Genomic DNA, 25,777 nt, shown 5'->3' with positions numbered 1-25,777 from the left:
TTGCAATATAAAACTAAATATTTATAACTAAAAAATGCCAATAAATTATTGTCAACTCAAATGTTATATATATATATATATATATACACATATACATATATATATATATATATATATATATATACATATATATATATATATATATATATATATATATATATATATATATATATATATATACGTACATATAAGTATAAATACATACATATAAGTATATACATATATATATATGTATAATACATAAATATATGCGTATATATATGTATATATATGTATGTATATATATATATATATATATATATATATATATATACATATATGCATATTTATATGTAAAAAATTGCTACGTGCGCTATGAAATATCTCCAAAAAAATAATAATAATAATAAAAAAGAAGATTCTTTTTAAAAAAAATTTAACACATTGGCATAAAAAGTATCAAATTTCTATATTCGTTTTTTATATTTTTGTTTTTATAGACTACTACAACAATAGTAGCTCGATCTTGGAACTTTTTGTTCAAAATTTGCAAGTTTTCATTGACCTTTGTTGTGTGAAACGCTTTATGTCTGTGGTGAATTGATATATAAACGGCAAGGAACCAAATAGATTAAAGAGTGCAGCCTTTGAATTTTTAAAATATTCATTCTTTAATTCTGATATCTTCTATATTTTAGGTAGACCAGTTAGCTATCACATGATTGCCGAATTACTCGTTGTTGATGCATAAATCAACTCAGTGAGTCCGAACTATTCAACTCGGTGGTAATGTAACAATCAGGTGTTATTCAAATTATTCAGGCAAACTAGAAACATATATATAATAATAAAAAATACAGAGATAATAAAAAAGATAAAAGATAAAAATTATACTAACATCTAACCAACATAATCGTACAAATTTTATAACAGTCTAAAAATTTGATCCAAACATGCCTCACTTCCCCTTGATCAGAATGATCAACTAAGATGGCTGGATTAACATGTATAAATAATTAATGAATCATATCACCCACTATTTACAGTTTAATATAAACATTGAATAGTATTTAATAATATTTAATATTATTTAATGCAACAATATTTTTAGAAATCAAAAATTGTTGTAATGAAGAAAGAAAAAAATGAAGAAAATGTTATGTTAAAGAACAATATTATAAAAAAAAAGGCTACAGCTGTTTTTTAAAACGCAAAGGTTATAAAAATCACAGTTGACTTATTTACAAAATAAGCTAATTTAGATGCCTACAAACTTTATTGAATAAATATTAGAATTGCGAAACAATTCATGAAAATTATTAGTTTCAAAAAACGTCTTAGAAAGAGTTTTAATTTAAACATTTTTTAATTGCGTTTTTCTCGAAATGCGTGAAAAGGCATTTTGAAAAACTACTGTAGAAGGGTAAGTCCTAGTAACGACTCTAGAAGGGTAAGTACCGAGTAACGCTTTTTGATTGGAAAACCAGCTAAGATGTGTACTATAAACCTATACTAACTCGAGCCGGAGTCTATACTCTTAATAACTCAACAAAATTCTTTAAAATTTTTACGTACATAACTGTTTTCGCAGTGCCAAGTGTACTCACTTGTGTATTTCAATGGATTCTCCTTGCAATGAAAAATGTGTATTAGAAGCACTTTAGTTTTCATGAGTTCAATTTTCCCTTTGATTGGAAATGAAGAACTAACATAACAGCCAATCTTGCACTGTATTTATGAAGACTGTAAAAGATACTTATTAATTTCTTTCATTCAAATAGTTATTTAAAATCCGCATTCAATAGTAATTTAAACAAACATAAATAATATCGACAAATATTGATATATAAATATTGATATATTTAATAGGACTGTTCTTGCTCAGTAACACAAAGAAAATCATTATCAGAACAGCCAAATCAAATAATGATAGTCTTCTTTCCGTCAAGTCTGAGAGCTTTTGTTAAAGAATTAGGTAAGAAAATAAATAATAACACTTCAACCTACTGGCAAGTGTAGAGCAGAGATTGAATGGAGATGAAATAAGAGAGTCCAGAGTACAGTCACAGCATTTAAAAGTACTCAAAAAAGTTCATTTTCATTCAAGAGGTATTGAAGTTTGTGTTACTCATATTGTACATCCATCTAAAATATTTTCTCTAAAACCAAGTTCAGAGTATAACTACATGTATAATTTAAAAAGGATTTTAGACAAAAAAAAAAAAAAAAATTGTCATCTAAAAAGAAGTCATCTATAAAAATGATGCAACTTCAATAAAAAAAGTTGCTCCTTTCTTACAGCTAAGCTTTTAAAATAAAAACAAAATAACTAATAATCCTAAAATGAAAAATATCATCAACAATTATGCAAATAATCCTAAAACTCTAATTAGAAATAAGATAAAACAAAATAAGATAAGAATTTGATGCACACTGACAGAAAGTTAATCAAAGTTTATATGTATTGTTTAAAATTAACATTACTAACCAAAAAATACAATTTAACAACTTTTTTTTTTTGAACCTTCTCTTCCAACAACGCTACAAGCAACCACTATTAGAGTTGGAAGTTACTGGAAAATAAAAGATGAAGTTTATAGAGTAAGATAACAATTAACAGACGACTTAAAAAATTGCAAATTATATAAACCAGGAACTCAAGATGTAAGGAGCGAATTCCAAAGAACTGATGGAATTCACTCCTTACATCTTGTTCAAAAAACAAGAAGAATTAGAACTTTTGTACCACTTAGGAGCAGTCACAGTAAAATGATGAGACTTAATTTAATGAAGAGTAACACGAAAATGATTAGAAGATGGTACAAGAAATGTTAGCTCTTTAGAGCAGTGCCCATTATAGTATTTATAGAAAAGAGAAAGAGAAGCAATATTACGACAATATGATAATGGTTGGAGGTTAGCTGCAAGAGCAGGTCCAACTGTTTACAATGCATTTATGCACCTTGTCTAAAAAAGAAAAAACATCACTGGAAGATCCGCCCCAGATATGGCAACAGTATTCCATACAAGGACAGATTTGAGATTTATAAAAATAAAGAATAGAATCCTAAGTAAGTGTCGAGCATGAGAAAAAGATGCAACCTTAGCAGATCGATTTGATTGGTTTCCAAGATAGATTAAAAGTAATAGTTAATCCTAGAAGATGAAGAGTAGATGACTCATCGAGTACACTACCGTTCATAAATATAGAAAGATCTAGACTATTGAGATAATGATTAGCTGAAAAAAATTGAGTTTTATTTGAGTTAAAGTTCACCAGTTACTAATAGCCCCATGCAGAAGCAGAAGTGAAATTTTTTTTAAGCTCAAATGCCCCTCCAAGCAATCAGAGAGTGTTGGTATCTTATCAAGACAAGAATAAATAGTAATATCATCAGCAAACAATGCCACCTCAGATATGAGGATTTCTGGGAGATCCTTAATGTAAATTTGAAAAAGTACAGGGCCAAGGATAGAACCTTGAGGAATCCCTGAAGTTACAGGATATAAAGAAGAGAACTTTTATACTGCAATTTGTAAGAAATAATAATAATCTTAAAGATGTTACCTGATACACCGTAAGAGGAGAGCTGACCAACTAACCAAAAGAACTATTCCTTAAATAATTATCCTTCAAACTTTTTTAAAACATGATATGAAATCAGGGTGATGCATCAGGATTTGTATGAGCTGGCAAACTTGATTCTGGTCTAAATGAGTTGATATGTCAATATATATATTTCTAACTATTTAATAAATTTGTCTAAAATAAGATGAGGGAAAAAAATAAAGAGGAAGGATGGAAACCAAATAGAGGGTTGTGATATCCACAACCGTCTACTTGGGTCATGGTACGCAATAAGCTTCAAGTCATTAAATCTCATGAATTTTTTTCTTATAGCAGATCATAAGTCAACAAACATGTTTTGAGCTTCTGAACATCACAGACTTGGAAAAAGTAGAGATATAAAGCTGGAGTTCTTTTGGGACTCTGCATCCCTGATGTGTATACATATATATATATATATATATATATATATATATATATATATATATATATATATATATATATATATATATATATATGTATATATATATATATATATATATATATATATATATATATGTATATATATATATATATATATATATATATATATATATATATATATATATATATATATATATATATATATATATATATATGTATATATATATATATATATATATATATATATATATATATATAGACACACACACACACACACACACACACATATATATATCTTTAAAAGTCATATTTTTGTTATACAATGTTTACAATATTTAAGTTGATTTTGATAAAAAAGCAGCATATAACTATTTTTAAATATATTTTGATATAGTAATATATTAACATATTAAACAGTTAATATATTATTATATCAAAATATATCTATATATATCTATATATCTATATATATATATATATGGATATATATATATATATATAAATATATATATATATATATATATATATATATATATATATATATATATATATATATATATATATATGGATATATATGGATATATATGGATATATGGATATATATGGATATATATATGGATATATATATATATATGGATATATATGGATATATATGGATATATATATATATATATATATATATATATATATATATATATATATATATATATATATATATATATATATATATATATATATATATATATGGATATATATATGGATATATAGATATATATGTATGTATGTATATATATAAATATATATATATATATATATATATATATATATATATATATATATATATATATATGACATGCATGACGAGTCAACCTTTTTGCAACAAGATTGCCAACAACAATATGTCCGACGTGATCCTAATTCCTCAAAATATGATCCAAGGTACACCATCAAGACAATCAAACATTGACACTCCAGGGGTCATGGTTTGGGCTTGCATTGCATATAAGAGTGCAGGAAGTATAGAGTTCATGTTGACATCTTGTCACAAAACGCAAAATGTTCTTTGAAAAAGCTTCACTGTTCAATATTTCAGCAAGATAATGCCACTTGTCACACCTCTAAAATATCAATGGCTTGGTTTGTAGACAACAAAATTGAAGTTCCTTCCTTGGCCTGGAAATAGTCCGGATCTTAATCCGATTGAAAATTTGTGGAAATACATCAAAGATAATCTTGATAGAACCAAATGTACATCTACAGAGTCCTTGAAGGATGAAATCAAACGAGTTTGGTGTCTGGTAGCTAATAAAGATCAGTGTTCAAAGTTGGTTGAAAGTATGCCAAGAAGACTTCATCTGGTGATTAAAAACAAAGGATATATAGAATATATCCTTTTAAAAATTAAAGGATATATAGAAGACTTCATCTGGTGATTAAAAACAAAGGATATCCTTGTAAATATTGACATAAATATTTACAGTGCTTTGTTTAAATGTATTTATTAAAAAGTTTAAATGTTTAAAATGTATTTATTTTCATTCAAAGTCAACACATTTGTGTGTGTTTGTTTATTGATCGCTTAATGTGTATTTTTTATTAAAACATGTCATATATATATATATATATATATATATATATATATATATATATAATTTATCATTAAAGTTCAATATTAGTTTCATACATTGAAAAAATAATGAAATTACGCAAAATTGTTAAGTGGTTCTAAACTTTTTTCAGTGCCTGTATATATATATATATATATATATATATATATATATATATATATATATATATATATATATATATATATATATATATATATATATATATATATATATGTTTATTAGGGTGATGAATTTCATACTACCTTGTTTCCCTGTATCATAATTTGATGAGCTTTCATTTAAGATTAAATAAAATATTACATTCAAGGCGATTTGATAAAAAAACCTCACGCACAAAATGATTTTAAGAATTTTATTTATTAGCTTTTTGGCCAAATTTTTGAAGTCACTGTAAGCAGATACAAAATTGAACACAAGCTGTAGAGTCACATGCATACAACATTATATAGGATCATCAAACGCACAAGAAAGTCAAATATTCACGATAATGTCATTAGAGAAGATGAATCTCAGTGGGAGGTTGTCCTTGTTGCAGCAGGAGTCGTGCAATTCTTGCATAACTTTGATGGCATGCTCGCAGCACTGGTTACTTCGGGCAATATTGATTGGAGAGTCATCTGTTTTCCAGTGGGTTTTCAAGCAATTGAGAGTTTTTGGGTAGTCATTGAGAACTACAGATTGATGAGTTCTTCAAAATCTTCAACGCGGAACAATTGACTGCTGAACCAATGGTCAGCCCATGAGTAAGAAATGAATGGACAGATTTTACGCAATCTGATCTGGGTTTCTGGTATCAGAATAAATGCGAGAAGGGTTAGAATGGCACAAGAGTTCCAGCGTGCATTACTGATGTTTAGGATCTGTTTGAAATTCACGAAGGGGATCTCATTCCTCTCAGTTAAGTGACGGAAGATACGAGTGAGGTGGTAGAGAAACTTCATGTCATCTCTCCAGCCGTCTGTTTCCTTAATATCAGTTTTACCGTTGCTAAAAGCTGCTTTTAATTTATCGTAATTGCTCATCGAATCCTGCACAAAGAAATACTTGATGTTTGGTGATTTAGTTGACCCATGGAGCTCATTGTCCATGGCAACGCGAAGAATGCGGTCCAGCACATAGTGCTGGCAACTGATGAACTTGGGTTTGGGGTAACCTTTCTCTTCAAACATTTGCTGCGATGCCTGTCTTCTTGCCGGTATTCACGTTTATTGTGTTGGCAACAATCATCACAACTGATCCCCACAAGTTGAACTCCTTTAACACATCCTGGAGTCCTTCTGCAATTGTTCGAGCTTTCCCATCTTTCAATTTTAGCGCAGTCAACTTAATTTCTTTAGATTCATTCTTGAGGACCACGACCTGATATTCAAAGCCCTCATTGTGTTTGCCATCAAAGTGTATGCACCACTTCTCCAGATGAAGCGTGCTCACCAAGTGTTTCTTCACCCGAGCAGCTCTCCTGTAGATAGCCTTGTGGATTGCTGATTGACATGAGGTTGGGATTTCAATGCCCTCATTAGAAAGCTGGCGGCACACCACTGCTGCTCGGTGGGACAACAGCTTTGAGCATGTAACAAGACGTCTTGCAATGTTTGTTGAGTTATGCTTCCTTTTGCTCATTGATGCTGCATTGTCATCCTGCCAAGGACTGTCTGTACTGTTCTCGGATGAGTCCGTGCTACTTTTGGAACAATCAGGTCGTGCTAAGTTGGTAAGTGTGGACACAGTCGCTTCCATTACCCTCTTTTGCTTGGATGCGTGGATGGTATTGGCACTAACAGGTTTGCCAGTCGAATAACCAACATGACTTTTACTTTAAATTTGCAGTTTGTAGAGGTTCTCATCCTCTTTGCACAACCATTCGCCTTTAATCTTGGTCATGTCAAACATTTCATTCAATGAATTAAAGCTTTGTTTTTTTCTGCAGCGCTCGTAGTCTTTCAGAAGTTTTGCTAGTTTTGCACAAATGGCTTAATCAGATACAGGCGGGATGTTCAACATTTTGCTCCATAGGTCTTTAAGCTCTACAGCAATTAAACCGATCCTCTCTCTCCGTTATTTAGCAGTGGATTCAAGAAATTTGAAGTGTCCAATGATGTGGTTTTTCAGGGGTATGCGACTCCGTTCGCTCAAGGGTGCTTCATAAAAAATTGCCACATTGCCTCTTCTTGATGGGGATTGAAACTGGACAGAGTATATATATATACATATATATATATATATATATATATATATACATATATATATATATATATATATATATATATATATATATATATATATATATATATATATATATATATATATATATATATATATATATATATATATAGTTATTAGAATTACATAAAATGCTAAAATGCCTATATAAATAACATTTCAAAGTGGTTTGTGCATGACCTTTTTCAATACTTAATGGAATAAACGTCATTTTAGTCATTAATAGGCAAAAGTTCATTCATTTGTGCTACAGGAAATAATGTTTGAGAAAAAGAATCAAAAAGTCATCACCCTAATATATATATATATATATATATATATATATATATATATATATATATATATATATATATATATATATATATATATACATATATATATATATCTTTGTCCAGGTTTCCTTGTTCTTCTCCGTGTTAGTTTTATTTCAAAAGAAGCAAATAAAGTTATAGAAAATGAAAAAGACAGACACTAATAAAATATTATATGCTTAATTATAATTTGCGAAAGAGTTAAATGTAACTTACCAAATAATACAAGGACCTCTTTATACTTAAACTATAGAGAATGCGCAATAATTAAAATAAGGCAATAATAATGTTGACACCAAATTAAGATAATTAAAACTCAACTAGCTGCTTTAAACACCTTGCTTATATACCAGTTTATAGCAGACTGCAAAACAGCTGAAGAAAATTTTAGAACTCTACAGAAGCTTCCCGAACAACTATGTCACCGTAACATCACTGTCCTGGCTGATAGAGCACAGCGTTATACCATGTTCTGGAAAATTCTATATATTTCTCTGCTACATAAATTATTGCACAAGTCGGTTTCATGACTTATGTTATATATAGTATATATATAAATATATATATATATATATATATATATATATATATATATATATATATATATATATATATATATATATATATATATATATATATATATATATATATATATATATATATATATATATATATATATATATATATATATATATATAGTTATTAGAATTACATAAAATGCTAAAATGCCTATATAAATAAAATTTCAAAGTGGTTTGTGCATGACCTTTTTCAATACTTAATGGAATAAAATACATATATATATATATGTATATATATATATATATATATATATATATATATATATATATATATATATATATATATATATATATATATGTATATATATATATATATATATATATATATATATATATATATATATATATATATATATATATATATATATATATATATATATATATATATATATATATTAGGGGTAGTCAGTTTGAGGAAGTTTTCAAATCTAAAATACCATACACTCTAGATTTGGGGAAAATGTTGAAAAAACAACTCCAAAAAAATTTGAGCTCAACAGGTCCACTCTATCCTTACGCCCTAAGCACTTTTTTAGAAAAAAAATTCTCAAAAACAATCAGAAACAGCCGATTTTGCAGGTCCAGGGGAAAAGTTAAATGAAAAAAATTTGAAATTTTTTTTTTCTGGGATGTTTATTTTTACCAATATATTTTAGCAAAAATACATGGTATTGTAGTTTTTAAAAAAAAAAAAAATTTTTTGTATTTAGATTTGAAAAAATTACAATATTTGGTAACGTACTATTTATGTTACTGACAAAGGATTATAACTATATATCCAAAACATATACTTTTTAGTTTTTTAGTTAGTTATGTAAATCTACAATCAAATTTAGTAATTTCGATAAGGTGGAGATTTGACGAGACCCAGCTTTAGTAGCTCAAAGAACGATTGAACTTTTCAATTTGTTGTAATAGTAAATTATTTTACAATAATTATTTCAAGTTTGATTTTTTAGGTCAAGAAAAATTAAATAGATTAATCTAAATATGTATAAAGAAGAAGAGTGTGGTCAGAAAATAAATATGTATAAAGAAGAAGAGTGTGGTCAGAAAATAGGAAGTAAAAAAACACGAAGGTTTAAAAAAAAACTATTCATTATCGAAGAAGCAAAGCCAGCCATTAAAGGTAATAAATAGTTTTAGAATGAAACCCTTAAGGTAAAAAATTTAGCTAAACTTCTTATTTCTAATTTTTTGTAAACAAAGCTGTCAGCTTCCAACAGGGATGGAAATACTGCAGCACTTAGCTTACAACCAATCATTTTCCCCAAGAACATCAAAAAAAGCCACTATTCTTGCTTGTCCTCCTCAGAAAAACTTTGAAAGATGTGCAATGAAAAGTAAATGTGATTGTATTTTGGCCAAGGTAAAAGAGCCATGGATTAAAGCTGGATTTTTTATACTAAACGATCAAAGTCTAGTAAAAAATCTTTCAAATCTGGACAATGAATATTCAAAACTAAAGAAGCATGAAAAAAGGGGATCCGCTGCAGATTTAGCAAAGCAACAAGATTTTAAAGTTTACCTGAACAAATTATTTTGGGCTGGCATTCCTGATCTTAGGAATACAATAAAAAATGACAAAAAAAAGATCTGATTCAGACAAGCTTGAGGATTTGGAGTTTCTGGAGGACCAAGAAGGGGAAAGAAGACTTATGCTTGGATCAGAAGATAAGAAGTACAGAAAAATAGTATGTATTTCTTTTTAACCAAAAAAAAATAAAATTGCTAGGCTTTCTAGCCAACTTACTTACAATTTACATGCCACTTAAGATGGTTTAAAATAAAAATAGCTAAACAAAAAAAACAATGTTCACTCACTATTTGAATCTCTCGTATAATTAAATTAAAATTAATAAGTAGTAAATTTTTTGTTACATTTTTAGACAATGGTGAGTAGCAGAAAGAGAAAGCAGCAAGTGAAACAACAATATAAAGAGTTATAGGGTACAACTAATGTTGAAAATAATAAAGATACTAGTGAGGACTCCTTGAGTGATACTGATTTTGATCCTGGAGAGTGGTTTAAAAGAAAACTTTCACAACAAAAAGTCACTACTGAAATTCCCATAGATGTTTTTGCTGGTAATGTAGCTCTTAAGGCTACAATCATGTTGGACCGCGCTCAACTTGTTTCTCCGCGCAGCGGCCTTGTTCGTCAAGGTTCGTGTTATGGAGTTATAGAGTTGAGAAAGGGTGATAACCACAAGTAGCCTCCTCATCTGTAGTGGCCTTCTCGGCTTTGGGGAAGTGAACTAAAATAAAAAAACAAATCTAGAGTGTATGGTATTTTAGATTTGAAAATTTCCTTAAACTGACTACCCATAGTATATATATATATATATATATATATATATATATATATATATATATATATATATATATATATACACACACACGTTTTATGGTAAGACCTTTGTATCAAATATTTTTTGCCGACATGATGCCAATCCCTAAAAGATTGAGGTTGGCAAATTATTGCCAACCTCATTTTTTTCTGATTCGGAGGGTTGATATATACATATATAAATAGTATACATTATTACATTATAAGATTACATTATTCTTTCTTTAAGAGCATTGGAGTGTAACCAGATGTAACAGATACTGATCGATTTAAGTTTTTTTCTTTCCCATTGAAGGATTTAGAATGGTTTCGAGGCATTATGTTAGTAGTGGCATCACTGCTACAGAAATAGAGAAAAATTAGAAATAGAGAAAAAAATAAAGAAAATCAATTTGAAAATCTGAGTTATTAGCAATACAAAAATTAAACAAATGTTACAAACTTCTTTTTTAAGGCTCCAACACCTTTGCGAATAATTTTTTTAGATAGTTCCTGTACCCATTTTTTTTGCTCATCAACATCATTAGCAAGTATTAGTAAATCTTTTGCAGTAGCAAGATCAACAGTTACTAAAAATTTTATCAAATTAATTTTATTATATAGTTTATGGAAAACAATAAACTGGAATAAGCCAATTTTACACTAAATAAATCAATAAAATATTAAAAAAAAAACAACCTTTGCATGGTTGTATCACATCTTCTTCTTCATCTACGTGATCCTTATGACATTTTACACGACACCCTAAAACATAAAAAAACAATATTTAAACAAATTATGCAAATAATATTTTATAAAAATGAACAAATAATTATTATAAAAGCAGTCATATTTTTGACATCAAAATTGTGTAGCTATTTAAAAAAATATTTGTTTTAATTCTTAAACAATCATGATGTACAAAATATTTCTGTCCATTTTGAAGAAGTAAATAAATTTCTGCCATTTTGAAAAAGTAAATGAATAAAATAGATAACAGAAAAAATAAATAATTATTTTATAAGCAGTGTTTAAATTTAAAAAAAAAACTTCAAACTCTGAAAAAAATACTGCGCATCATTTTAATTATTTTAAAATAAAGCTTTATAGGTTTTATATTAACATTGTAGAATTTGTAGTTACATTGTTGGTTTTTTTTTTTTTAATTGCTGCTTTGATGTTAATTTCTTCCAAAAAACTACTTTATAAAGAAAAAAAAGTTTAAGAGAAAATAATTTTTTTTAGTAAAGAAAAAGCTTTTTTTTATTACTAATGGATAGTCAGTTTAAATTCCATTCCACACATAACAAGTTCTTGTGTAGAAAAAATACCAGATGCTAGACAACCCACCTATTCTTAGACAAATGAAAGAAATCTGATGTTGTAAAAGACTTTCATATTGAATCCATCAACAACAGTTTATCAAATGTTATCGCATTTAAAAAAAGGATCTTTGATTTAATGAAATGATGTTGCTGGTCATCCATCAACATTATACAAGAAGCAGTAAATAGGTGAAAATAATGTTGAAACCAACCCAAGAGAATTGATTATGAAATTAAAATACTCAACATAAATTCAAGAAAATTTAAAAACCTTAACATAAAATTTTTAAGCAACAATGTTGCTTACTGTAAAAACCAAAAGACAGCAAAAAACAAGCAGAAAAAAATAAACAATTACAAGAAATTATGTTAATAAATTATATAAAAATTATATAAATATATATATATATATATATATATATATATATATATATATATATACATATATATATATATATATATATATATATATATATATATATATATATATATATATATATATACATATATATATATATATATATATATATATATATATATATATACATTTATAGTAAAAGTTTTTTTAGTTTTTTAAATGTTTTTGTTTTGGACTGCTTTGACGGCTTTGCAGTGAAACATGAAAAAATTAGACTTTTTTATTTTATTGTCTTCGCTTCCGACATGGCTGCAAGCAACCACTATTAGAGTTGGAAGTTACTGGAGGAGAAAAGATGAAGCTTATAGAGCAAAATAACGATTGACAGAGGACTTAAAAGATTGCAAATTATATGAATGAGGAAAACACAATAAAGGAAGCGAATTCCAAAGAACTGATGTTTGAGATAAAACTAGATGAATAAGAGGTTTGGAGCATATAGAAATAGTCATAGTAAAATGATGAGACTTAATTGAATGAAGAGTAACACGAGAACGAATTTTAGTACAAGAGATGCTAGAACTTTAGAGCAGTGCCCATTACAGTATTTGTAGAAGAGATAAAGAGAAGCAACATTACGACGATATGATAATGAATGGAGGTTAGCTGCAAGAGCAGGTCCAACTATGTTTACAAGGCATTTTTGCACCTTGTCTAAAAAAGAAAGGGCATCATTGGAAGATCTGCTACAGATATAGCAACAGTATTCCATACAAGGACAGATTTGAGATTTATAGAGGTAAAGAATAGAATCCAGAGTAAGAAAGTGTCGAGCATGGTAAAGAGATGCAACCTTAGCAGATGCTTATTTTGTAATTGATTTGATATATGGTTTCCAAAAAAGATAAGAAGTAATAGTTAATCCTAGAAGATGAAGGGTAGATGACTCCTATATTTATGAACGGTAGTGCATTACCGTTCATAAATATAGGAAGATCTAGACTATTGAGATAATGATTAGCTGAAAAAATTGAGTTTTATCTGAGTTTAAGTTCACAAGCCACTGAGAACCCCATGTTGTAGCAGAAGTAAAAAATTAAGGTTTATCTGAGTTAAAGTTCACAAGCCACTGAGAACCCCATGCTGTAGCAGAAGTAAGATCATTTTTTAAGCTCAAATGCTTAATATAGATGACAGCTCTGGAGAAGACTTCTGCAAAACTATAACAGGTATATAGTCTGGACCACAAACTGTAGAAGAGTCTAAGCAGGAAATCACTTCAAATACAGAAGCTGGAGTAATACGAATATCAAGCAATGGACCAACTTGTTTGTTGGCTATATCAGGTAGAACGCAACTAGTGGAGTTGAGAGATGATATCGACAAAAAGTTTATAGCAAACGATTCAGCTTTGTCTTTAGGTGAGGTGATAAAATCTGAGCCATACAAGAGAATAGCAGATTTGCACTTAGTAATAAGGGCAAATCTGTTATTCTCTTGTATGGTTGATACTGTTAAAGATTCTCCAGAAGTCAAGAGAGCCCAATTTTTGAGATGAAATATAAGATTTCAAGAACCTGAGAATAGCAGCCTTTGCCATTAGACAAAACCTTTTTACAATGGTTTCTAGCAATAGTAAACAGACGCCTGTTTTCTGGAAAATTGTTTTGCTAACAGATAAGGAAGCAATGGTTTTGATTGAAAATTGCAGCAGCACAATGTGAGGAAAACCATGGAGAAGAGTGAGACTTGACTTAGAATCGTTGAGAAGGAATAAAAGATTCTATGCCAGCCTGAATCCAAGAAGTTATGTAAGAAACACATTTGTCAGTAGGAAGATGAAAGATTTCTACCAAAGATCCAACACTAAGAAAATCACGGAAAGAGTCAGCTTTAAGGTAGTTGTAAGAGGTACAATGATAGGGGGATTCTGATGTTGAAGAAGAATGAGATAAAGATCAAACCATGATCAGAAGCACCTAAGGGTGAATGTGGAGAAACTGAGCACTGACTAGGATCAAAAATAAGACATAAGTCAAGTAGAGAAGGTAAATGATTTGGGTTACTGGAAAGTTGAGTATTTGAGTTAGAGATTGAGAAAGGCAAAAGTTATGGGCCTTAACACCTGCAGAGTCATACTAGAGCCAAACCATTCAGTGTGAGCATTAAAGTTATCAACTACAACAATATTGGCTGATGGACAAAGAGAGAGGGCTTGGTCAATTAGATCAGAAATAACATTGAAAAGATTGCAGTCTTGAGATGAAGATGAGCAATATCGAAAAAGAGAAAGGCAATAGAGTGAAGTGGTGCTAAACAAAAGCACATAAAAGAAGTTGTTGGTGGATTCAAACCTAGTTTCTCAACAAATGAGTGAATTCTTACGAATGTAAATGCCCAGGCCAAGCATGTGACTATTGGAGTCTTTACAAGTTAAAGAAAGATAACCATCAACATTAAGATCACAAGATGAGACAGCTGAACTCAAATTAGTCTCACAAAGAGCAAGTAGGTCTGGTGAACTTTGCAAGAGATAAGACTCAACAGAAGAAAAGTTACTTCAAAGACCACAAATATTAGTGAAAGATAGGTTTAGAGAATTTGGTGATGATGATGGTTTTATGTGTTTTATAATTATTGGTAGTCATTTTTAAATTTGTTAAAGAACTTGACTTAAAGCACAGATAGTACTCAGTACACTATTTAAAAGTCTGAACAATTGCCTCATTACTATTAATAAACCCTAAGCCGTAACAAAGGGCTCCAAATGTGGTTTCGACAATGCACACCAAAAGTGCAAACAGGGATATGACCCACGCCCAACATGGCACTGTTAATACTCTGATATTTTTCAGCTGTTGATGGAATCAGCCTCTCTGAAAGCTACCACAGAGTTTGGGAAACCTGACTACCAGCTGGCCTCAGATCCATAAAACTGAATCTTAGAGCTTTACTCTCATTAGGTGATACTAGAATGAGTTGCCTAGTCATAAAAACACAAGCAAAACCCATGCATTGAGTCAAGAAGGTCCAGCATTCAACATCCTAAACTGGAAAAAATGTATTTTAAATACATCTGTGCCAGCCTGATAGATGACTTGTATAGAAAACTCACTTAAGACTTGAATTTAATTAGAATCCTAACCCTTGAATCAATGCAAATAATCAGACAAATGAGGCTCTCTACAGATTATGGTGCAGTGTGAGACAAAGAAGTTAGCAAAAAAAAAAAGTCAACATATATGTTTATATTGCTCTATTAAGATGCAGCTCATTATATGCACTGTAGGTTTAATCAAGCAGAGTCAAGCAGAATATTATTTTTATCAATAATAACCTATCAATAACCTTCTTAAACATTACTTATCAACAATTTTCTCGATCATAACACATAAATTGAATCAACAACTCTTATGTAAAAAGTAAAAAAAGTTAGATAACATACTTCGACATTAATATAAAAAAAAGTTAGATAACATACTTCGACATTCTACAGCTAATGGTGGTTTAATCATATGCCACATTTGTCTTTGACACATATCACAGGCATTCGGCATATGATAGTGCATGACAACAAACTGATGATCTTTAAAAGGAATGACGACAGCAGCTTTATCTTGCTAAAAATTTTTTAGAAACATAACTTTCTTGATTTCAATATTATGGTAATTAAGTCATAGTTCAAGTGACAAAAAACTCAAAAAATGATAAATGCATTGAGATTAGATAAATTTTAGTTTTATTCAAACCTCCAATTGGTCTTGTTCTGTTTTTTCCTCAGGATTTTTACTTTCACCTTCATTGGCATACAAAATCTAAAAAGAAGAGTGTTAATTTTCATTAGACAAAAGATTTTTTTAATTATAATTGTATTTGAAATTGTGTTTTAGTATTATAATCACTTATAATAACTTATATTGTGAATCAAACCAGCTATGAGTTTTAAAAAATACATCATCAAAATGCTCGAATTGTATTTGATTTTTGTCACATAAATGCTTCTATAATATAAATTGTTTATACATTGTTTGTGTATTTTTAAATTAACAATGTATTTAAAAACAGTATAATTTTTGATTCCATAAACTTTATTATCATTTTCGACCTTTAAAAAAAATCTTCAGATCTTCAAACAAATAGCATTTTGCATCAAAAGTTAAAAAAAAATTTTTTTTCAAACATAAAACCAAAACTTTTTGATGAAACATAAGAATTGCGTTTAAACCAAATTCGATTTGACTACGCTAGAAGCTTAATCAATACATTAAAAGCATTAAAATTTAGTTTTAATACATCAAATAATTATTCTTTTTAAACAGATTTAAAAATTTGTCAAAAAATTTAAAATTAAAAATAAAAACCAAAAATTTATTTTTTAAAACAAAGTTTTAAAACTACAATCATGGCCAAAAGTTTGGAATCACTTAGTATTTTTAGGAAAATTCAATCTTTGTCTTTTATTGTTTAAAATAAATATACTACTAAATTATTTAAATTGCACATATGAGAAGTAAAATAATAAAAATACAATGAGAAACTTTACAATACTACCTGAAATATTTTGGGTATGTCTTTTACATCAACTCTAATTACATCGCCTTGTGTCACTGATCGAACATGAAAAAGTTTTCTAAATTAAGAACTAGTTAAGATCAAAAACAAACAACTTAACTTCTTTAAAAAAGCAACAAAAAAAAAAAATTAAATTTTGTTTAAATGAAAAACAACCTTAATGGATAATACTTTATAAAAAATAAATGAACTAAAAATTACAGCAGAACAACTTCAGACGTCATAAAAGATGTTACATATTTTATTACGTCAGATATAATAAAAGTCGTTCTACTGTAATTTTTAATTCATTTGTAAAAGAGTTTGTTTTTTTAAAACGATTTTTGCTAACTGTTTTTTTTATGTATTTTAATAGCTAATGATTGCTATGTATGGCACAAAACTTTACGTACTATTATTAATGTTGTTTTTTATTTAAACAAAATTTAAATATTTATTGCCATATTATTGTAATATTGAGCTCTATTTCACATTCAAGAGTTTTTGTATTATTTTAATATAATGTAATACATATATACATTGATACATATATATCTTGAGATGGTGTGAAACATTTTTCCTGTAAATGTTCTTTAATTTGAAGTTTACTAAATAGTAAATATTTATTTCTAAGTTATTATTTTGATGAAAAATTTTGTAAGCAAAATTTTTTATCAAGATAATACTGTGGTGTTTTATAACATCCTTGTAAGATGTCATACATGCTACTGTAAAGTGAGTCTTGAATACTGGTGAAATATGACAATCTGTTGCAGCAAAGTTTTTATCAATGGCAAAAAGTTAAATGTGTGCACAAATTTCAAACTTCATCAGTTGCATATAAGTGACAAAGTATTTGTCAATCATACTCAAGAAGCTTTTTGTGTGTACTATAGGTTAACTCCTGTTAAAGCATAAAGCTTAGTAAAATTCATTAGTTTACAATAAGAAGTTCTTAAGTGCATATCAAAACAATACAAAACCTATTTGTAACTTGTATGTCGATCTGTAAATGCATCATATTTGTTCAAACTTTATACATCATAGACACAAGGATATTTTATTATAATATCAACTTGGTACACTTGTGTCATATAAGTTTATTTATTAAAAAAGCCTATAGACTACTTTTGAGATAAAAAGTTAGGGCTTTTAAGTTAGAGTAACAATCAATTTTGAACCCAGAGTCTTTATGTATTATAGTCAGAAAGACTCCAGGATAAATATAATAAAAGCAGGGTACTTTGGGACTTACTCTGGGATTGAGACTTCATTCTAAAAAAATAATAGGTTCTAATTCATCTCATATAATCTCATGAATTCTCTACTTATTGCAGAATATAAGTCTCTCAACATTTCTAGAGCTCTGGGACATCAGAACCAGGAAAAAATAGAGATTTAAAGCTGGAGCCCTTTAGGGACTATGCACTCTTGGTTTTAACTAACCTAATTAATTGTTTAATGAAGTACTTTAACTTCTAAAGTACATACATTCATTTATTATCATTCAACATTATGTTCCTTAGTATGTAACATTTACCAGAAAAATTTTTTTCTTTCGGGGGCGTTGTCCTGTTGTAGAATCTTATTCTTCAATGCTTGGCTTCAGTTTGATCAATTGTCCCTGGTAATGGTCTCCTGTAATTGTCTTGTATGGTTTTAGCAGCTCATAATGTATTACTTCAAGTTAGCCCCACCAGATACAGAGCATGAGCTTGGAACCATGAATATTGGGTTTCACTGTCAATGTTGATGGCTCACCAAGCTTGACCCATGCTTTTCCGTATTTTTTGGTTTTTTTAACGTATCCACTTTTCATCACCTGTAACAATTTGATGCACAAACTTTTTCTTTTTTGTTGCTTGAACAGCTTGCAGGTAAAAAATTGTCCTTCAATGTCCCTTGCTTTCGAAACTTTCCCAGTTGTTTCAAGCGCTTTGTAACTGTTGATTGATCAACTCCAAATGTTTTAATAAGCTTTTCCTGTGTCTGGCTTGGTTTTTTATCAAGTAATGCGTCCAATTTGGTATATTCAAACTTTTTCTTAGCCTTGTATTGTTGAAACCATCTTCTGCATTTTTGCTCTGAAAAAGCATTGTCGCTGTATGTTTCCACTAATATTCTATGCACCTCAGCTGCTGCTTTCAATAGAAGTAATGTAAAAGAATTCCCAGCAAAAGCAGTTTTGTAAGCATGAACTCGGCTATGTTTAAAATTTTACTGATAGTGGTTCAGCAGCTTGCAGCTTAGAGTTTTAGCTTTCAGGTAAAATTTTGTTTGGTCCGATTGGATGTAACACCAGGCTTAGACAAAAATGGTGTGCAATTGCATGCTGTAACTGACCACACTTATAACTTTTTTTATTTACCATTTGACCACGGAGGTTTTGATGTTATAATAATTTAAATACTATAAAAAAATGCTACGTTATTTTATTTAATTATGCTACTTTTAACCGCTGATCTTTCCTAAAGTTTTTATTTTACGCTAAGGCTTCAAATAAAATAATAAATTAACTATAGTGATTGTTTAAAATAAACGCATTCTGTGTAAATTAACAAATAATGTTATATTTAAATTTTTTTTAAGTAGGCATGCATTTTTTTATAATAAATTTAAATATTTGAAACTATTTTTCCATGTATCTCTAGAAATCTTTTGAAAGAAAATTATTTAGGTCAAATGAAATCTTCCTTTACATTAGAATGATTTAATTGCTTTATTTTTTTTTTGTTTCTACTTTTACAAAAAATTGTTTAAACCATTTTTTTTTTGAACTTGACTAGCTAATCAGAGCATGAAATGATTAAAAATTACTATTTTAAATAGACTACGGTATTTAAAAAAAAAAATTTTTCCTGCAATTTTTTGGAAAAAATAAATTTTTCATACTAACAGATAAGTTTTAAAGTAATTTATTTTAAAAGCAATTAAAGACGTAACAAAAATAAATTTTCACTTCGAGTTTGAGTTTTTTGAGTTTTATTTTAGTGCTTCTACATTTTCTATTTCGTAAGGAATTGTTTTCTTTTTGTCTTTAGTTGTTCAGGGCTCATTTTAATTTTTTACTAAGTCCCGGACAAAATGTCCGATCAAAACTTGTTTTGGTCGGACAGTGTCCAATCAAATTTTTAAAATATAATTTTTACAGTTTTACGGAACCGAGTTATGCAATCAAAACCTTTGTCATGTTATTCAGTTTATTTAACATTAATCTTTTAAAGTTGTAGTTTCTTTCCTTATTATTTAGAATATTTCATCGCAGATTAATGTTTTTTAATAAAATAGTTTCAATTTAATATTGTATGTTTTTTTAGATAAACTTAAATTTTCATGCTGTAACTGACAACGCTTATTATTATTTTTCTTTACAATTTGACAACAGTTGTTGTGATGTTTTAACAATTTAAATGCAATTAAAAAATCATTAAGTTACAAATATCTTTTAATCATTGATCTTTTTTTAAATTTTTATTTTTCGCGAAGGCTTTAAATAAAATCAAAAATTAATTATATGATCATTTAAAATAAATGCATTGTGTATAAATTAAAAGTTATATTTATTTTTTAGTAGGTATGCATTTTTTTATGATAAATTTAAACGTTGAAAAATTATTTTTCCATGTCTTTCTAAAAATCTTTTGAAAGATTATTTTTTTAAGTTACTTTAAATAACGAATAAGTTTATTATTATTTATTTTATAAATAAGTTTTATGAATAATTGTAAATGAGTTAATTATTATCTTCCCATGATTTAATTGCTTATTTTTTTGTTTCTTTTTTTACAAAGAATTGTTTATAACTTATTTTTAAAACTTGACTTTCTAATTAAAGCAAGAAACAAATAAAAATTTTGATTTTAAAAAGATTCTACACTGTTTTTAAAAAAAAATTTTTTTCGCAACTTTTTGAAAAAAATGTTTATACAACTCAAAAATATTATATTTTTTTCTTTACAATAAGTTCACTTTTTAATAATTTAAATAAAATTTCTTCATTTATTAAACAATCAATAGAAGTAATTTGTAAAAGCGTTTTGCATAACTTTATTTAAAACATTTTAAAAGATAAGTTTCAAAGTAATTTTTTTTCAAATGCAACTAAAAACGTAACAAAAAGTAATTTTAACTTTGAGTTTTTTTAGTTTTATTTTAAATCTAATTTATTTTCTTTTTCAAAAAGAATTGTTTTGCTTTTTCAATTTTCTTTCTAGTTTAAATTTTAGCTTAACATTTCTTTTTTCAGCGCATTTCTAAAACATTTAAATCAAAACAGTCGTGGTCAAGCAAATCATCTAAACAGTCGTGGTCAAGTTGTAAACAAAAATAATCATTTACGTGCTCAGCAATAGCGTTTGATCGCACGCCATTCCTGTCCAAGCTTTATTTTGTAGAACCTAATTCCTGTCGGTCAAAATGTCCGATTACTTTGTAAATTGATCAGACAATCTGAGATTTTAGCCGGACAATGACCGATGTCTGACCGTTAAATTGAGCCCTGATTGTTTTTTTTACTTTCTTCCTAGTTTAAGTTTAGCTAGCGTTTCTTTGTTCAGCGCATTTCTAAAATGTCTATCATCTAAACAGTTGTGGTCAAGTTGTCAAAAAATAAAATCATTTGCATGATCAACAATAGCGCTTGATCGCACGCCATTCCTGTCCAAGCCTGTAACACCTAAAATTTGAGTCTCGATACAAAACGCTCATTTTCAATGCATACTCCCAATACCTTTTTTAGTATTTTGAATTTTTACAAATGGGAATCTCAAATTTGTGATAAATGATGTGTACCTATAAAAAAAGAAGAGTTCATTAAAGCTTACAGCTTAGTACAAGGGAGAAAGGTGGCCCAAAAATAGTGGTTTCACTTTCACTATATGCTTTCTGGATGCCCTTTTATTCCTCTTTTTTCTGAAAAAATTTAAATCTTAATAATTACAACTGTCAAGTATATATATTAGGGATAAAATTGGAGATATAAAGCCGGAGTCCAAAAGGACTCCGGCTTTATATCTCCAATTTTATATCTCCAATTTTTTAGAGCTCCAAGATATCAAAAACTAGGAAGAAGTAATCTTTTTGTGACTTTAAAATCCGGAGTCCTTTTTGGGACTCCGCATCCCTGATATATGTATATAAAAAAACAATAACAAAAAGTTACCCAATGTCTAATATCATAGCTGGTGTATTTGTTGCTTTGTCTTGTTCATTGTTAAAGAAAAATATTTTTTGCTGACTCACAACAACATATTGTTTCTTCCATAACATATTTTTTTTAACTCTCCTTTCTGGAATAGACAACCAACCTTCTAACTTCATATTTGCTGAAATAAAATATATTTTAAAAATGATAAAAAATGATCACAACAGAAAGATTTATTGTAATAGACTATTAAGTCTTTTAATCTTTTTTTCACTTCGATGGAAGTATAATACTCACATTCAGAAAATTTAAAGGGTACAAAAATTAAATATATGGGCATAATTTTTTTTTTCTGACTTTTCTGAATACTTTTTACAATATCAACATTTAAAAAGCAAACAGAGGCAAACCATTATGAAGTTCCTACTGATTTTAAACGTAATAATAATAAAAATCTAAATATTAGTTCAATTTAATGTTTAATGCTTAATGTTGTCTTACGCCATTTTAAAGTAGTTTTTATTATCGTGCTTTTTTATTCAGAGTGGTCTTTCAAAAAAGGTCTGCAAGCAAATTAGAGCTAATAAATTTTTCTTAGTATTTAAGAAGAGCTGATGTTGTCCGTTGTTTAATTTTACAATAAAAATTTAAACAAACATTTGTTTGTTGTTAGTTGTTTTTATTTTTCTAAATTTTATGTTAAAAAGCTAAATAAGACTAAATAAAATACTAAATAAAATAAGGCAGTTACTTGTTGACATGTAAGTTTATATACATAAATATGCATATATTTCAATATATTTTATATTTCTCTGAATCTATATGCATATTTTCTCTTAGAAAAGATAATAAGGAATAGACAAAGTAAAAAAAATCTGCTGGAAGTAGTCAAAAAAAAAAAAAAAAAGAAAAAAACAAAGAGAATACTTCTCCATGCTTCAATGTTGTGTTATGTTTCTTTTTAAAAGTAATTGAATATATATTTATTATAAATTTTTAAATTTGTTTCTAAATGGTTTTATCTTTTTTATTAATTTAGATTAAAATAAACTGACATTCCTTGTTGGGAGTTACTAGAAAAAAAAGAGTAGAGTTATAGAGCAAGGAAATGGTTGACATAAGACTTGAAAAGTTGAAGGTTGTATGAGTCAGGAAAACATGAAGATGGAAGAGAGTTCAAAAGGGTTTAATTGCAAGGAAAAAAACTAGACAAATATTATTCCTGGTTTTTACAGAGTAGAGCGCAGTACTAAACTAATTAAAACTTTTATAGTGTTCTCCTGTAGAAAAACTGGGACAGTGGTTGCCTTATATATAGAGGAATTTGTATTTTGTTATATTTTTCAGATAATGCATACACAAGTTAAATTGTTATTAGTGATATATTTATTAATAATCCATACTACAAGTTGCTTACTGCTAGTAATAATAATAATAATAATAATAATAATAATAATAATAATAATAATAATAATAATAATAAAATTGAAATGTAGAAAATGTGGAAATGTGCTGAACAAATATGGTCAACAAGTCTATGACATCATTTTTAAACAAATGTTGTTGGTTTTTTTAACTGTATCTGGAAGTATATTGCAAATGTAAACCACTCTGTTTTAAAAAAAGTATACTTTTTGACAACATTAATTTGTGAGTTGTTTGATAAGCCGTTCCTTATTTTCATTAAATAGATACTGGGTTCCAGTATCTGTTTCATGAGTAAAGCTGGTGCACACTAGATCTGAGTGTTGTATGTTTTGATTGGGCTGACCATCAAAAGCTTTAGTGAAATCTAGATATATTAGTATAATTACAAAAAGACAATTTCAGTGCTTCTGATGCAATGTCCACTGGTAAACTTGTGATGTCATCACCACTAGTAAACTTGTGATGTCATCACCACTAGTAAACTTGTGATGTCATCACCACTAGTGATGTCTAAGATCTCTAGTAACACATTGACAAAGACATGTTGATGCTTAGAGATTAAATTGCACTTATGTTATTTTAAACAATTTTTCCAAAATTTTACATATTATGGCTATTAAAGATATTGGTCTATATTTGAATGGATCATTTTGTTTACCTTCTTTGTATATTGATATTAGATTAACTTCTTTCCAAATATTTAGTATTACACCTGTCTCAAATGATGATACTATTAGAAAGAGGCTACTTTTTCAAGCAGTTTTGTTAGCTTCATGTTAATTTTTCTCAGAGAGGAAACAGTAAACTTTGCTTTTTTTTGCAGCAGGCCTAAGGTATTTGTACTATTGGTATCAAATCAATGGTTAGGCATCATTACCAAAAGTAAGATTGATATGGTAAATGGTACCCAAGGTACCATTACCAAAAGTAGGTTTTATGACATGATACACAAGAGTTGCAATGTTGACAGACTCCGAGAAGTCAATTCTTGATATAATTGCAATCTTAGTGCTGCCACTAGCTGCTGTCCACTAAATGTCAGGGTGATTGAAATCACAAACTATTTATATCCCTATACCTTTTTGCTTTGCTATAGTTGCAGCAAAAATTAGACTATAATTAATTGTTTTGTTGAGTTCTATGTTTGCAGATGGTTCGTGATAAATGCATCCAAACAGGAGTTTTCTACTTTTACAAAAAATCATACACCATTTTGGCCTGCTATTTTACTATGAAGCTCTATTGCATTAAAGTAGGATGCTTGTATATTTTTTCTTACATTTTTGTAACCTTAACTATAGTAGAGGTGATAATAAAAACCATACTATAGTAGGTGATATTAAAATCTATACTATAGTAGAGGTGATAATAAAAAAATACTACAGTAGAGGTGATAATAAAAACCGTACTATAGTAGAGGTGATAGTAAAAACTGTACTATAGTAGAAGTGATAGAAAAAACCTTTACAAATTTTTAACAAAAGCAGAATGGAGGAAACATTAAAAAACAATCCCATAATAATATTTTAAGAAACTTTGTTTTATTGAAAAAGTTTCTTGAAAAATTACATTTAGATTAATTGAGAAAACACATTGTTAAAAAAAACAACCCAATAATAAGAGTAAATAAAAAACAAACTATTAATAAATATTAATAAAACAATCAATCAATTAATATTATATATATATATATATATATATATATATATATATATATATATATATATATATATATATATATATATATATAAAATACTTTTCAATACTATTTAAATATTTGAAATATTGATTGAGTCTAGCTTTAAAAAGCTAACAGATGAAAAAAAAAACAGACTGAAAGTAAAGGAGAAAAAAAGCAGTTAAAATTTTTTTTTATAAAACTGCAGTTTTTTTATCACTATGACTGGTCAAAATTTTTTAAAACTTAATTTTC

General features: G+C 27.9%; 1 protein-coding gene across 3 annotated transcripts in view; it reads right to left on the bottom strand.

The window, feature by feature from the left end:
• Positions 1–374: 374 nt before the first annotated feature.
• The window catches only part of LOC100212937 (rho-associated protein kinase 2), a 108,811-nt gene continuing 83,408 nt past the window's right edge, over positions 375–25,777 (bottom strand). For 2 of the 3 annotated variants that reach the window (XM_065814509.1, XM_065814511.1), the window contains 8 exons: positions 22,435–22,597; positions 17,274–17,352; positions 16,472–16,537; positions 16,204–16,342; positions 11,739–11,804; positions 11,503–11,629; positions 11,273–11,400; positions 375–806 (listed from right to left, as the gene is read on the bottom strand). In XM_065814509.1, coding sequence (XP_065670581.1) covers positions 11,274–11,400; positions 11,503–11,629; positions 11,739–11,804; positions 16,204–16,342; positions 16,472–16,537; positions 17,274–17,352; positions 22,435–22,597 — 767 coding nt within the window. In that variant the 3' untranslated portion in view covers positions 375–806; position 11,273. Of the gene's footprint in view, positions 807–11,259; positions 11,401–11,502; positions 11,630–11,738; positions 11,805–16,203; positions 16,343–16,471; positions 16,538–17,273; positions 17,353–22,434; positions 22,598–25,777 lie in introns of all 3 variants that reach the window. The other variant, XM_065814510.1, reaches the window with a different exon arrangement.

This window comes from Hydra vulgaris, chromosome 12, assembly GCF_038396675.1.
Source record: "Hydra vulgaris chromosome 12, alternate assembly HydraT2T_AEP".
NCBI classification, from domain to species: Eukaryota; Metazoa; Cnidaria; class Hydrozoa; order Anthoathecata; family Hydridae; genus Hydra; species Hydra vulgaris.
The sequence above is the reverse complement of the archived record's forward strand: the minus strand, read 5'-3'. Positions and strand labels throughout refer to the sequence as shown.